The sequence below is a fragment of the Monopterus albus genome, unplaced genomic scaffold (genome assembly GCF_001952655.1).
Source record: "Monopterus albus unplaced genomic scaffold, M_albus_1.0 scaffold13.1, whole genome shotgun sequence".
Lineage (NCBI taxonomy): Eukaryota > Metazoa > Chordata > Actinopteri > Synbranchiformes > Synbranchidae > Monopterus > Monopterus albus.
In genome coordinates, this window is record NW_018127893.1 from 3,125,078 (window position 1) to 3,140,665 (window position 15,588).

General features: G+C 40.3%; 2 protein-coding genes across 2 annotated transcripts; both read left to right on the forward strand.

Moving 5' to 3' along the window:
- Positions 1 to 248: 248 nt before the first annotated feature.
- Positions 249 to 2,266, forward strand: cga (glycoprotein hormones, alpha polypeptide). Its single transcript, XM_020590869.1, has 4 exons — positions 249 to 356; positions 444 to 546; positions 860 to 1,044; positions 1,985 to 2,266. Exons 1-4 carry the CDS (start codon positions 330 to 332, stop codon positions 2,057 to 2,059), a joined length of 390 nt encoding a protein of 129 aa, XP_020446525.1. The 5' UTR covers positions 249 to 329; the 3' UTR covers positions 2,060 to 2,266.
- A 1,254-nt stretch (positions 2,267 to 3,520) lies between these two features.
- znf292a (zinc finger protein 292a) lies at positions 3,521 to 15,289 on the forward strand. Its single transcript, XM_020590868.1, has 8 exons — positions 3,521 to 3,726; positions 5,814 to 5,968; positions 6,930 to 7,008; positions 7,319 to 7,454; positions 7,630 to 7,832; positions 8,124 to 8,260; positions 8,550 to 8,691; positions 8,779 to 15,289. The coding sequence occupies exons 1-8, from the start codon at positions 3,577 to 3,579 to the stop codon at positions 14,932 to 14,934; spliced, it is 7,158 nt and encodes a 2,385-aa protein (XP_020446524.1). The 5' UTR covers positions 3,521 to 3,576; the 3' UTR covers positions 14,935 to 15,289.
- Positions 15,290 to 15,588: the final 299 nt, after the last annotated feature.

Sequence of the window (15,588 nt, forward strand, 5' to 3'; positions counted from 1 at the left end):
CACCAAACTATTGACCCTTCCTTCACTGTGACATAAGAAATAATACCGACCTTCAGTTACCAAGTAACAAACACCCAGGGATTACATGGATCATCCATAGTCAGGTCGGAAAGATGATGGAAGTATGTTTTGACTTTCCACGGTTTGTTCTTATCAGGTGGGGATATAAAAGGATTATGAGAGAGGTAGCAAAGTGGCCAGTGAAACAGTAAGATCATTGATAAGGTTGATAGGTTTTACCTAATCCAGGAAGTTGGCAGGAACACTGGTATAAAATGGCATGAACTGAAGCAGAAATCCTCAATATAAAGGAGTCCTGTAGACAGGCAATGAAGGAGAAACTTTCTCTCAGTATGGTAATACTCTACCTCTGCCTAGAACTTGTTCATTGACAATTCTTTGATTCAGTAGATTTTTGGTTGTTAATTTTCTTTCCCTTCTAGATAACAACAATGGGTTCAGTGAAGTCAGCTGGAGTGTCTCTTCTTCTGTTGTCTTTTCTTCTATACGTAGCTGATTCTTACCCCAACATCGATCTGGCAAATAGTAAGTTTCATTTATAATACAAATATTGGTCTGTACAGTATTTGACTTTTTCAGACAAATACTACCGTTTATTATTAAGGCATCTAATTGTTCATATTTAGATTATAAAAAATGTAAATGTTTCAACCTAACGACCAAAGATTTACAGTATTTCTGTAGATGTGCACAATCTGCCTGTGATTATATTTGTAAAGGCTGTGCACTATGCACTGCATTTTAATCTTAGATTTCAAATGTAGTTGGTAAAGTACCACAAACTGTCCATGACTGACTTTTTAATTGTGCTTGTGAAACCACCATCATCTTTCTCCAGTCGGCTGTGAGGAATGCACACTCAGAAAGAACACTGTTTTCTCAAGGGATCGTCCGGTTTACCAGTGCATGGGCTGTTGCTTCTCCAGAGCGTACCCAACACCTCTCAAGGCCATGAAGACAATGCCGATCCCAAAGAACATCACCTCAGAGGCAACATGCTGTGTTGCTAAGCACAGCTATGAGGTACAAGTAGACAAAGACATGTCAGACATGCTTCTCTTTAAACTGTACAGGAGGTTTCAATAAGATCCAAAAGAGTCTTGAACAGGGCATCCTAGTAGCTTACCGGTCAATATGCTGGCTTGAATATGGCTTGGGGATCTTGTTGCATGTCATCACCATATGTTTATCCATGTTTCCTACCCAGGAAACATGGGGAAATTTTGAACAAGGTGGCCAGGCTGGGGCACGGACTCAGAGAGGGGTGGCACATTTGAAATACATGTAAAAAGTAAATTAAATCCCTAGTTCTATGAAATAATAAACCATATATTATTAAGAATCAAATAGTTTATTGTGTGTAAAAATGAGACACACACAGTGCTTTCTTTACCTAACTTTGGTTGTGCTCCTGATTTACTCCCGTCTGGGGACATCGCTGGTGCCACCTCTGGCCACCCCCTTGGCTCTGCTAAAATGACCTCTCAAAATCCTGAATTGAAATTGGGGCCTAAATAGACAAGATCTGTCCTAGTTCCCCACTGGGAACCACTAATTATAGCCAGTAATATGTAATCAGTCATAAGAGCCAGTTTTCATCAGAATTAGTACTTTTACCTTTGATTCTAAAATGTAATATAGTTAGCTGACAATGCTTTTACTTGTGGAATATCACTTGTAATGTGATATTTTTATTGCAGTAGTGATAACTTTTTCTTATGCAAAGGATTTCATTATTTCTTCTACCATTGTAGATCAGTTATTCTCAATGATATATTTGGTTTGAATTTACTTTATAGTGTACTTAAATTCTGTTTTCTGTTGGTTAAATGATCTTAAGAGGTGTATGAACTGCGGGTGTTTGAACCCCTCATACTGCTAAAAAAAGAATATTTATTTTCTGCTGTACTCTGTTGTATAATATTCACTCTTGTATCTTTCTCTGCATCTGTTTGTCTTTCAGACAGAGGTGGCCGGCATAAGGGTGAGAAACCATACAGACTGCCACTGCAGCACCTGCTATTTTCATAAGATATGACAGATGGGAACTGCAGACCAGTTTGTAGCCCCCAGCTTGCCAACCAGCTGTGTTTCTTTTAATATGCAAAAGCTATTCTCTGTTTTAAAATGTAGCCTATGTTCTTATGTTGCCAGATAATATTTTTGTAGCAATTCCTACAGTGTTTCCTTGATAAATGTGTAAGAGTAACTGTAGATTGAAAAGCAATTAAAATGTGCATCAAGATGTTGCATTTTCATTGTGTATATGTGTGTGTGTGTCACCAAGTATTACTCACAATGAAACCTGTTTACCCATGTATTCACATGGACTCAGCCTTGACTGTGCTGGCCCCAACCATGTAAACTGAAATTTAGAGTGACGACTTGGTTTAAGGTTAGGGTAAGGATTAGTTGTTAGGCAAGTAGTGCCTATGATTAAGGTTAGAGTATATCTCCAGGAAATGAATATAAGTCACTGTAAAGTGTCCACGAGGAATTAAAATAAATGTGTGTGTGTGTGTTGGGGTACTGAAAACTGAGAGCAGTTTTGGGAGGTATGTGCTTTGGACAAAAGTGTTTGCTATAGTGTAACAAACTATATGCAACAACATGAAGGCAGAATTTGACTTTAAGGTTAATTAAAGGATTATGCCATTATGTACTTGATTTTCAAATCAAAACTGGCAACCAAAATATATGTTGTGTTGCATATGAAATTTAAAATTTGAAATTGACGTCATCATGGGCAACAAGTCTTCAAATCACTCACAAAAACTAGAGATATGAACATCTACAAATTTATGACAACTGACTGAGCAAACTCCATCTTCTGATGAACATTTTATTGAATGACTGAAATCTCCACAACTGCTACAGAATTTACATTGTTTTGAAATTAAATTCTTTGTAAATGATCATTTCTAACTTTTGTAGATCATTATCTGCAGATATAGTGATGGGTAATCTCACCTGCTAATATGTGTAGCCTAAATAAATGTAGCCATCTTCTGAGGCTAAAATACTTAAATGTACTATAGCACACATCATAACTATAATAATTTTATGCTCTTCATTTTGCATCACTTACTAAGTGATATGCTACTGATGCCTTATGCCCTGCCCAAGTGACCCTGAGAGGCAGACCCTGCCTCTGTCTGCCCTGGAACGACAAGTCAGACAAGAATATGGTGCCATGTGAACATTTAGAGACAATGAACAAATCTGTGAAAATGTAATTTACTTTGCTGGAGGTTGTTTGCCTGATGATGCTCACGTCCTTAGCTGCCCTTTGTAGTGATGATAGCATGCAGTGTTCATGGAAATCCATAAATCCCATCTTTCTGAGATTGGCTCGTGAGCAGATATGTCACAGCCAGCCCGTGTGCAAAGTGTCACTTTGTGTAACTGTAAAGGCATTGACGCTTTGTTGACATCAGGGTTAAGTGCAGGCTATGTGGAGCATACTGTGTGCTCTCCCCTCCCCCCTGCGTGCGCGTGCGTGTGCGGATTTGGCAGCGTAACATCTGTGCGTACGCGGTCGTGATTGTTGTGAAGATGGCGGAGGGGGAGACAGAGAAGGAATATGACACACGGAAAGCTGTCGAGGAACTGCGAGAGCGGCTCCAGGGTCTGACCACAGCTTTGAAAGAGAGCTCGCAGTCTCCGCTGGAAGCCTCCCTGCATTTCTGCCAGGAGTTTTGCCAGGTTAGACCGTTCTCCTGCTGCTCATCCAGGGGAGCCTGCAGCCCCTCTGGCTTCCTGGCCGAGGATGCGCGTCTACGTTTGCTACAACAATGTAGCTAAGGGGCTAGTTGCCGAGCTAGCCGCCTGGTATTTCAAGATGGGGAAATCCACCTCTGTGGTTTTAAGCCATTCTCTCAACGACGCTCGTCTGTGGCATGCACTTATTCGCGAAGTCTGTCTATCCATGTGCCAAGAAATCACACGAGTGTGCGCGCACCGTGCGCGTATTACTCGTATTTTCCAGGCCAGATAGCTAAGAGCAGATGAATGTTGCTAGCTGGTATGCACGGTCCCCCCCTGTCCTGTGCAATGGTCATGCTGTGCAAAAAATGGATAGCTGCGTTAGCAAGATTTTCCAGGGCGATTGCACTGATATGCACTGAATTATATGGTTGTATTTGCTGTGGAAAAGGTCATTCAAACGTTATAACACTGCATGTCCATGCTTGTTTAGGCTTTATTTTAGTGTAAAAATTGGTTATTTCTCTGAAGCTGTTTCATTGTACCGAAAGATCAGTGATTTTTTTTTGTCAAGGCTAGCCCAGGCCTTTTGAACTAATTAATCCGGCTTACATTAGCGCAGATGGTCATTATAGGCATATAGCCAGCGCCAGGAAAAAGATGTGAAATTGATGTCAGTGTTACAGCAGGCGATCTGACTGCAGCTAGCTGAGATGGTAATTTAAAAGGGAAGGAGTGGCAGTGGTCACTGACTCCATTACACGTCCATCCTCATTAATTTGCCAACCCCACATAAGTATTATGCGAGGTCTCCATTTACCTGCTATGCAGCACAGATTCCTGTCACTGCACCAAAGTAGTGCGAAATTATAGATCTGTTTCTGTCCCACATTAACCGACTGGGAGGAATTCATTCATCTTAAAAGTTATCCGAGGAAAAGGGGACGAACCTCGAACGCTGGGTTCGTCGGATTATGATGGAGAGTTATCCAAAACGAGTGCAACTGTAGGAATGACGGGCTGGCAGGATGAAATGGATCCGTAGGAGTTTTGTGTGCGGAAGAAATGGAGGGATTTTGTTTTTCAGTGATGCATTTTGGGCTTTAGGGAAAAAGTGGGAGGATAGGAGGATCAAAAGTTGTTTTTTTTTTCAGAAGCACACAGCTGGTGCTCTGTTGCTTTAAGTTCTGTGTAACTTAGTTCTGATATATAATAACAGTAAATAGTTTTGTTTGTGTTCTTGGTAGTTTGTGGCAGTATGGAATTTTTTCTTCATCTGAAAGTTAGCTGTGTTTATTTTTTTTAAACAAAGATTACCATAAATCAACAAATCTGACCATTTACATTATTACTCTTTTTTTTTTTCCTAGCACAGAGGAATTAAATCATTTTTCCTCTCTAAACATTTCTCAGCTGCCATGATTATGAAGCCTGTATTTTGTCTTTTACCATGGAGCCAAAAAATAGTTTTGCCTATATTACAGATAAAGAGGTGTCAGTAAGTACAAGTTGTCTATATGTAATTACACCTATACAAAAGCTTTAGCACAGTAAGAAGTACATTAAAAAGGATAACTCTTTAGCAAAGATAAACGATAAGTAAAACAGGGCTGTAGCAAACTGTTCTTTATTGTTTAATCTGATGGTTGGTTTTTATATATTGTTTATTTTTGTCTTAAAAGTGATGGTGAAAAAAATGTTGATCACAATTGAGTCAGAAGTGACATCCCCACATTTATTGTTTTATACAGCCAATTGCCCAAAAACCCAAAGAAAGTCCATTTTTATTGTTAAAAAATGTGAAAAGCAACACACTATCTTATTTGAGAAGCTGGAAACAGAAGGTGTCCTGCATTTTTCCTTGTTGATCGACTGTTTAACTGACTAATTGTTTCAGGGCTAAAGAAAGATATTAGTGATTTATATTGTTTGTTTGACAAAACTGATCATTTTATTTTTCCGTAACAGTCATTTTATACTAGGATGTGCAGAATCAGCCATTGTGTGTAAATGTAGTTTGTATCCATAAAAAAAATCATTCTATCAATGGGATTATTCTATTTGTAATATTTTAATGGCTTTTATAGGTCCTTGTCGAACATGTCGGCCGTTGGAAAACTGATGAGGATCCACTACCTTTGCTGGAGGTTTACACTGTGGCCATCCTCAGCTTTGCTAAGGCTGCCTCCTGTCTCTCCTCCAAATGTGAAAATGTGCCAGTCCTGCTTGAAAAGTTAGCATTGTGAGTAGAAACTCTGACATGGTTGATACTGAAAATCAATACAAATAAATTCTGCGTTATGCTTCTTATTCTTGCGAACAGCATCTCTCTTATGAATTTGACCTGTAATATGGCTTATACATTAATGCCATGAACATAATGCTGAAATTGTAGGTGGGAATTTCTCCATTGAGTTTCAGTGTTCAGGGAGTGTGTAATGTGAGACGGAATAAGTTGCAGCTTTTGGATGTGCACCAAAACATGAGACCTAACATTTTGTTTGCTTTGCAGTTCCACTGGTGTATTTTGTCTTTGAACATGAGGGTTTACTAAGACAACTAATCTGTTCAGATACTGAATCAGAGATCCACAACATTTGAAATATTAGCTAATACAATAAAATCCAATCCCAACAGAAATTTAGGTATGAAAAGTTTGTCTGCAGACAGTGAGTTATTTGCACAATGTGCCCTTGAAGTAGGTATGAATGTGAAGTCCTCGAGGCTAGAATACAGAATAGAAATGTAGGTTACCTCATGGGGAGCTTCGACATATTTGGGCTGATCTACAGAGTAAAGTTTGCACATAGAGGTGCAGCACGTACACAAGAATAAAGGAATCAAAAGCAGCAAATGTTAATGTCAAGGATGCAACCTAATTAATTATCAATACTAATTTTGATCATGCAGTACATTATTGTGGTTGTTGTTTTTCATTACTACCATATTAAAAAAACACACAGCTGGGACTCTTTAGTAACACTAAAACTCACACCTTCACTGATGTGTCTCACTGCTCCTGAAATATAACTCAGATTTTTCCAGTTTGTCATTGCAGTTACATTTTCAAAATCCCCCACTGACTCTCCAGCTGCACACTTTGTGAATAGTTATATTTGTATGGTTCTTACATGGGTATTTGTGAAGTGTGCACACATCCTTGACCTAAATGTGGCTTTAACAAATGACTGTTGCATTCACAGGAGCTGTGTAGAGCTGCTGCTTTTACTGCCCCAGCATGTCCCTGGTGCCTTATGGGAGGAGTTTCAGTCCTCCATGAAGGTCAGTATCGTTGGGGCTGTTTAGATTTTTTTTTTCTACCTTACCTTGAATGGTTTCTAGCTAAACCATTTAGTTTAGCTCAGCAGTAAAGCAGTAAAAATGTAGGGGTTTAAATGCAGGGGTGTGTTGGTTCTTTATACTAGAGTGACATGTAAAATCAAAAAAAAGAAATGTAACTTTGTTGATGGTGACACAAATAGCTAGAACATTATTATAACAATTATTTCATCCTGTTGGCTCTGGTCACATTTTAAGTGTGACTCACTGAAGTTTTAGTAGTTTATGCATATTTATTTGTCTTCTGTTGCAGTTGGCACACAGCCTTTTGCAAGAAAGTGGGAGCACACAGCTTTGTTTGCTCTCAGTTCTGGCACAGCAGGATGGCGTCTGGTCCAACACCACACTAAGCAGCATCTTGTCCAGTCAAATCCCTAAGACTGAGCAAAGTTAGTTCCTGACTTGATGTATATTGGTTTAGAGACCCACCACACTTACTCTTATAGTTTTAATTGCATGAAATGATAATTGTTTGGTCTGAGTTCTAATTATATGAGTTGCCTCTCCTGCAGTTTCTCACATTTTCTCTCTTGTCATCTCCATTTTACAATATCTGCCTCCTAGTTCATGAGTATCTCGAGTTGGAAGGTCCCACGCTTCTAAACATGCGAATAAAGCACCTAATCAAAGTGGACAGTGTTGATAAAGCCGCTGTTCTTGCAAAGATGTGCTCAGAATATCCGGGATATGAAGGAAAAGGGAACTTCAAACAAACATACTTGTTGTGCATCTGCATGACAAAAAATCAGGAGCACTTAATGGAAGAGGTAAGAAATGCCACACAGCAACACAGTCCCCTTGTGGATACTTGGTGCACGCTCCGCCTGAACAAGTGCTGTGCTTTTTGAATGGATCAACATTCAGTGTTTATGTTAAACATACTTTTGGACTGTAAACAGACTATTTTTCAAAACTAAACTGAACCAATAAAACTCACTAATTGCTTAGCACTTCCCCAATATTTAATGTAAAATGGTCCCGACATTATTGATTAAAAATGGCAAATATTCCTTTTTAATGTTAAATTTAAGTAATTACTTCTCTTTTTTCCTGAATAGATTGCATCAATAGACTGTAAAGATGCTCTTGAAATGATCTGCAACTTGGAGTCAGAGGGGGATGAGAAAGGAGCTTTCTGCTTATGTTCTGCCTTTCTCAAGCGACAGCTACTCCAAGGAGATGTTTACTGTGCCTGGTAAGTGTTTGTTTCAGATAAAGTACTCTCAAGAATACAGTGGCCTTGGAACAATGTATAATGCAGTTGACTTTTATTCTAAAATAAGCAATGGAATTAATAAATATGCACAGAGATCCCCTCACTGTTGAACAGATCCTGATGCTGTCTGTTTCAGGCTCAGATTCTCTTGATAGCTCAGTACTTGAAAGGTTTTGTTTTCTAATGTTCCATAGATCAAACAAATACTTGATAATTGATGATGAAAATAGTTTTTGTTTTTAACAGTAGCGTTTGTAATGTTTTCCAGGGAACTTACACTGTTCTGGAGTAAGCTACTCATGCGTTTAGAGGCATCTGCTGATGCTTTTCTCGGACACAGCAAAGAGATGGCACTTATGTGCAGAAGCGTCTGTCACATTCTGTTTCTCATTAAAGTTATCCAGAATGAGGTAAGAACAATAGTCTACAAATATGTAGCTGATAGCAGAATAATGAGACATGGCATCAACCATATTACTTTTTAAAAATTTCCATAGGTTGGAGAGGTGGGGCTTCCAGTGTGCGTGGAAATGTGCATTCAAGCTCTGAAAATGACCTCCAGTGACCATAAGGACAGCAAGTCTACCATTTGCAAGACTATTTCCTGCCTCTTGCCAACTGATCTAGAGGTTAAGCGTGCATGCCAGCTGACAGAATTCCTCCTTGAACCAGGTGTTGACTCATATTATGCTGTGGAGTCGCTATACAACGAACCTGACCAAAAGCCTGAGGAGGACGGCAGTCTACCAGTGCCCAATTCTTTACGTTGTGAATTACTGCTGGCCTTGAAGACACAGTGGCCTTTTGATCCAGAGTTCTGGGACTGGAAAACACTGAAACGCAACTGCTTGGCACTGATGGGTGAGGAGGCAGCTATTGTGTCATCTGTTGACACACTCAATGACACAGATGAACAAGAAGTGGAAAGTGCCCTTGGCAAGCTCCCTGAATACAGAGACCTGGAAGATTTTCTGTTAACCACTACAAATGAACTCAATGAAATCACAGATGAAAGAGAAAAAAACAGAGAGGCTAAAAAACTTAGGGAGCAGGGTTTTGTGTCTGCTCGGTTCAGAAACTGGCGAGCCTACATGCAGTATTGTGTTTTGTGTGACAAGGAGTTCTTGGGTCACAGGATTGTTCGCCACGCTCAGAAACATTTCAAAGATGGAGTGTATCTTTGTCCAATTTGTGCTGACAGTTTTGAAAGTAGGGAGGTTTTAGAGCCACATGTAGCATCACATGTAAAGCAATCTTGCAAAGAGAGACTAGCTGCAATGAAAGCTGCAAGAAAGGTAACCAAACCACCTCAGTCTCCTAAAAGTCCATCAAAAAATTTGAAAGTTGCTGGTAAGACATACATGAACCCTGTTAAAACCGAGTCTCAAATTGGTGACACATTGGCATCTCCAACTAAGACTGAACAAACTACATCTGATACACAGATAAGTCAAGACTGTTTCTGTCCTGTTAAAAACTGCTCCAAGGCTTTCAAGTTTTTCCGTAACCTCATGGCTCATGTCCGATCCCACAAGGACGACGAAGAGGCCATGAGGTTTTTAGAGATACAAAAACAGAAAGTGGTGTGCCAGTATTGCAGACGGCAGTTTGTTAATGTCAGACATCTTAATGATCATTTGCAGATGCACTGTGGCAGCAAACCATACATCTGCATACAATTGGATTGCAAGGCCAGCTTTAACTCCAATTCTGAGCTTCTCATGCATCGAAAAACACACCCAGAATTTAAGGCCCAGTGCATGTTCCCTAACTGTGGTAAAGTTTTCAGTGAGGCTTACTTGTTGTATGATCATGAGGCTCAGCATTACCTTACCTACACCTGCCAAACAGATAACTGTGGTAAAATATTCTACTCACAGTCTCAATTCTTGTCTCACCAAGAGAATCATAATACAAATAATGCAGTAAACAATTTGCCCATCATAAATCAAAACCCGCCTGTCACTCCAAAAGTAGGACCACCACTCGAGAGCACCCCAAGCAAAGAAGACGCATGCTCTGCTGCGGTTTGCTTTGAAAGGATTAGCACAGATGTTTATATGAAGGAAGCATCGATGGCAAACACATCACCATGTAGATCACCAGAGGTTGCTAAAGAGCCTGTTCCTGTGAGAGTAAAACACTCGATTGAAAGCATGCTGAATTCAGTGGCATATCCTGAAATAAAAGAACCAGAGAAATGCTACACTCCACTGACAATCCCCACTCCAGCACCAACAGATGTAAAACTACCGCCGGAGGCTCCAGCTGTACACCACAGTGTGGCTGGACAAGGTGAGATTCCCCTTGTGTATCCTGTCCCTGCTGCAACAAACCCAGTGCCAGTTCACCAGGCTGAGGAGCAAAATAATGTTCAAAGTAATGAATTTCCAAAAACAATACCACAAATAATTTCTCCAAGTCAAATCAAGACAGAAATTCCTTGCTCATTAGAAGGATATCCCTCCAATACACCTGCTGCTTCTGCTGGCAGTGAAGAGCCCCTGCATTGCTGCCCATATAGTGACTGTACAAGGGCTTATAGTACAAACAAAAGTCTGTCTAGGCATGTGAAGAAACAACACCCTGAAATATTTGAAGACTGGAAGTTGGCAAAGAAATATAACAAAGTGGCGAAAATCACTGCCAAAAAAGCACCAAGTGGGCACGTGTCACCAAATCAGTCTCAAAACCCAGGGAAAAGGCTGTCACATCAGCCAGGAACACTATGCAACAAACCTGGGGTGCAGCAAATGGATTACCCAGTGGGATGCTCAACCTCACCTGTCCAGTGTTATCCTGCATCAATGGAGCCTGTGCCTATCACTCCAATGGTAAACCCCACACTGTACCAATCATGGGGAAACCTGAACAGTTCTGGAGGAATGATGCCTGCAGACATGTCCCAGTCATGGTCTTCACCTCCAGTGAACAACTGCTATCCAGATGCCTTCAACATGAATGATTACCCCTCCCGCAGCTATCCTCAGTGGCAGGCAGACCCTTATCAAACCACAGCGTCTCTTCCATCTGATAGAGATCATTCAGTGCCAGCCATACATGGTCCCTCCATGTCTCATGCTCCTTCAGATTCAAGTTTGATGTCTCAGTATGTGTCCAGTTCTCTGATGCTTGACAATGCAGGGCAAATGCATAATGGAGGGCATCAGTATGGGCTTATGCATGCAGAGAGTAGTGGAGAAGGTTTAGATGTGAGAAAAATCAGTGCTAGTATGACAGGACAGTTGGATAATGGAAATAGTATCTCGACAATTGACAGCCTTCCTGAAGGCAGTTACCACACTCCGTATGCTCAGAGTGAAAACTCTTGTATTACTCAAGGTTCATCAGTTGATATTCCCATGAAATGTCTGAGCCCTGAGGCCCAAGTTGCATTAAAGGCTACAAATGAAATTATTAAAACTGAGAATATCTCAGCTCCTGGTTTTGATCAGATGGATAACTCTGTGGATGGCATGCTCAGTCCACCTAGTGTCATTCCCACAGATTTCCCTTATGAGGAGAACTGTCCTAATGTTGACTGTGAGGCTAACCCCCCTGACGAAAAGGGCAGCAACACTGATACACACAAAGGGAAACGCATCAGGCTGAGCAAGCGAACCAAATGGCCAGCAATTATTAGAGATGGCAAAGTCATTTGCAGGAGATGCTTCAGAGAGTTCACTAGTACCAAATCTCTTGGAGGTCACCTATCTAAACGCTCACAGTGCAGACCTTTAGATGAAATTGACCTGACGGCTGATCTGCCAACATCATTTCTTGATTTTCTCAATGACCCCCATGTCCCTGACACCAATGGAGCAATATTTAACATGTCAAATGGTGATTTCTCACAGGAATCTTGTAGCTTGACCACTTTGACTTCACCAGTGGTACTGAAACAGGAGCCCCAAAATACAAATATCATGGATTATTCAAACTCTTTCTCAGTTTCCCCTGAAAACCAGCATGAGAAAACAGCAGAAGTGGAAAATCCAGTCCTCACTGTACCTTATCAAGAAGATCACCTAATGGAAATTTCACATGCTTTTCAAAGGCTGGATTTGATTGAGGCTGCACAGGAGAAGATGCGAAGTGCTCTGTCCTTAGAGAAAAATGTCCGTCATTGTGACCGTGCTCCTGAAAGAGAAAAAGGTAAAATAAAGAATAAAGGTGATGACAAGCCTTCTGAAAAGGTACCTAAACCTTTTAAATGTGACCAGGATGATTGTGAGTACTCATTCATGACAAAGGAAGCGTTATTCAAACACTTAAGCAAAATGCATGATTACTCTAATGAAATGATTGAAGAACTAAAAAGAACACCATCCAAACTGTCTCCATATCCTTGTCAGATTTGTCCAAAAACATTCACCAGGACAACAGGGTTGAGAATTCACTATGAAAAAGTCCATCGATTGTCAAAGACAGAAATGCAGAAGCTAAGGATCAGTGCTCGAAACAGGCGTGCATTTAGACTTAACAAAGATGATATGCTTGTTAGCAATGCAACCACCGATGCCAATTCCAGTTGTACAACACGCTTTGCAGCTGTAATGCCTGCTATAAAACAGGAACCAATTGACATTTCAATTGCACCTCAAACAATCAATGAAAACAATCCAGAAGTTACTCAAATCACCTCACCTGAAGATGCAGTAAAAGAGGGCTTTACACCTGAAATATCAACTGTTACAAGACTACCATCACCTCAAAACTATTTGAATGACAGGTCATTTGGTGAGGTGGCACTAGTTCCTGAACGAACCCCAGAGCAACCTAAAGTGGCTGCTGTAAACAAGAGTCCAGATGTGAAACAGAAATCTAGTTTGAAAGAGAAACTCAGTCCGACTTGCAAAGCAAAGGAGCAGCAAGGACGATCAGATGCATCTTTAAACAAAGTAAAAGAGTCGACATCCAGCCTTCCTAATGCATCTGCTTCATCTTCCCCAGAGAAACCTAGCAGCTCCAAAAACACACCCACAAAGGATCAATCCCCAAGGAAAGAGAAATTTCAGAGAAGGCTGAGCCTCAAAATGTATGACTCAGACAATGCCTACAGTCCATATAGACCATACCGCTGTGTTCATGAAGGATGCACTGCTGCCTTTACCATCCAGCACAATTTGATTCTCCATTACAGGGCCATGCATCAGGCATCCTTGCCTAATAAGACTGAACCTGACACTGAAAAGACTTGTGTTAAAAATGGACAGGAGAGCAATCAGAGTATAGGAAAAGATAATGAAGTCAGGTGTCAGGTGAAAAACTGTTCAAGGGTATTCATGGGAATCACAAAGTTAGTGCAGCATTACCTCTTACTTCACAAGTTCGCCCGTGACAAGGCCACTGCCATGATGGCTAACATGTCCATAGAGACTTTCAACTGTGACCGGCCAGAGTGTGCTCTTCCCTTCAGTTCTGTGGAAAATTACATTGAGCACATTAAGAATTACCACAAGGAAATTGCCATTTCTGAGAGCGGCTCAGTTGATCCAACTTTTAAGTGCGAGTACGATGGATGTGACCGTGTTTACACTACAAAATCAAACCTCCTCCGTCACCTGATCAAAAAGCATGATTATGTTTATGATCCCAAAATAAGTGATGGAAGAAGGACTAAATCTGTAGGGCTCTTCCCTGGGGTTAACAATGGAAAAGAGAATGTAGAAAGCAAATTCAAAATGAAGAAGAAAAACACTAAAAAGAAAGATGTAAAGTCCATTGAACATTGGACTAGTTTTGGAAAACCCACACTAAAATCCCACGAGGAGGCATCAGCCATGTGCATCAAGAAGTCCGCCCTGCAGTACCCGTGCATGATCATAGGGTGTGATGCAGTGGAGCGGGCTGAAAGAAATATATTTAAGCATTACACCACTCATGGCCTCACAGAACGATACATTGAAGATCAGAGGAGTCAGTTCATTTTCTGCAAAAAATACTCGCGCTCCAGATTCAAAGATGCAAACAAACCTGAGGGTGCGTCGAGCTCATCCTCTGAGGAGACGGAGCCAGAAGACAGCGACAAGCTCAGTGACCAGAAGATGGATGAGATGGAGGATAGAATAAGCCAAGAAGACAGCAAGCTGTCTAATGATGATAGTGCAGAATCTCAAACTTCCACTGGGACAGAAGGAGGAACTAAAAGAGGCCGTCCCAGAAAACCTGCACATCCTACACCAGCTTGTCCAGAGAGGATGCAGACCCTTAGGAACCGTTCAACTGTTAACAGTTCAAGAGAGAACTCAAATCCTGGTACTCCTTCAGCCCAAGAACAACGTGAGGAGGGGGTCATGCAAGGGTCTTTCAAGCCTTTAGGACTTGAGGACTCCTTCCTTAAGTTCTTGGAAACCTCAGAGTCAACCCACTCTTCCAAACGCAAATTAAATGATAAATCCAGTGCTGAACTACCGTCCAAGAAACAACAAACTTACAAACATAAATCTGCATTGAATAGTACAATAGCTGATGAATTTAGAGGCTATGAAAATGTTGTAGACTTTAGAAATCCATTAAATATCAAATCAGTGAGCAATGTCAAGATTGTCATGGATAAAACCTTTTCAGATGGTGCTGATCTTCTGCTAAAGCAGCTACAAGACATGAGGCCCATAGTCATAATAAAAAAGTGGCTTTATAGCGGATCATAGCTCATCATTTTGTTTTTAACTCAGTCTCACTCAGGATTTGAGAAGTTATGCTGCAGAATGGTTTGTTTATTTAAAGCATCAGATTTCCAGCTGTTAACAGTAATGGTCACAGTAATGATGACATGGCCTGTTTTGTACTTAATGAAAAAATGTCTTGGATGATTTTATGTATGTTAGTTATAATAACCAGGTAAGCTATAGGGCATAGATTTTAGAAACGTTTGTATTTATGCTTAGTACTGAAGATGTTTTTTTTTTTTTTTTTGCTAAATGGAGACTTTTAAAGAAAAACTATGTTTTTATATATCCCTATGGGATTTCAAGTTCCATTTGTATTTATTTTATCCTTTTTCAACACTAGTAGACCTATCTGTAATATTTACGTCTTCCACACAGTGTTCAATAAAATGTTACTGTTTCTTTTTGTAAAATATTGTCTGCAGCTGTTTTATTTTCCCCTAATGTCTGACTTTTGTAGTTTACATAGTTTGGTTTATAGTGATTTGTTTTGGGATATTTATAGGATTATACACTGCCCCGTGGTAACCTAATACAATTGGTTAAAATACTACTGACAATGTAATGTTTTATGGAAAATATATAGTAGGGTATAAGTATAGTAGTTGACCATTGCATCATTTCTGAGCATTATAG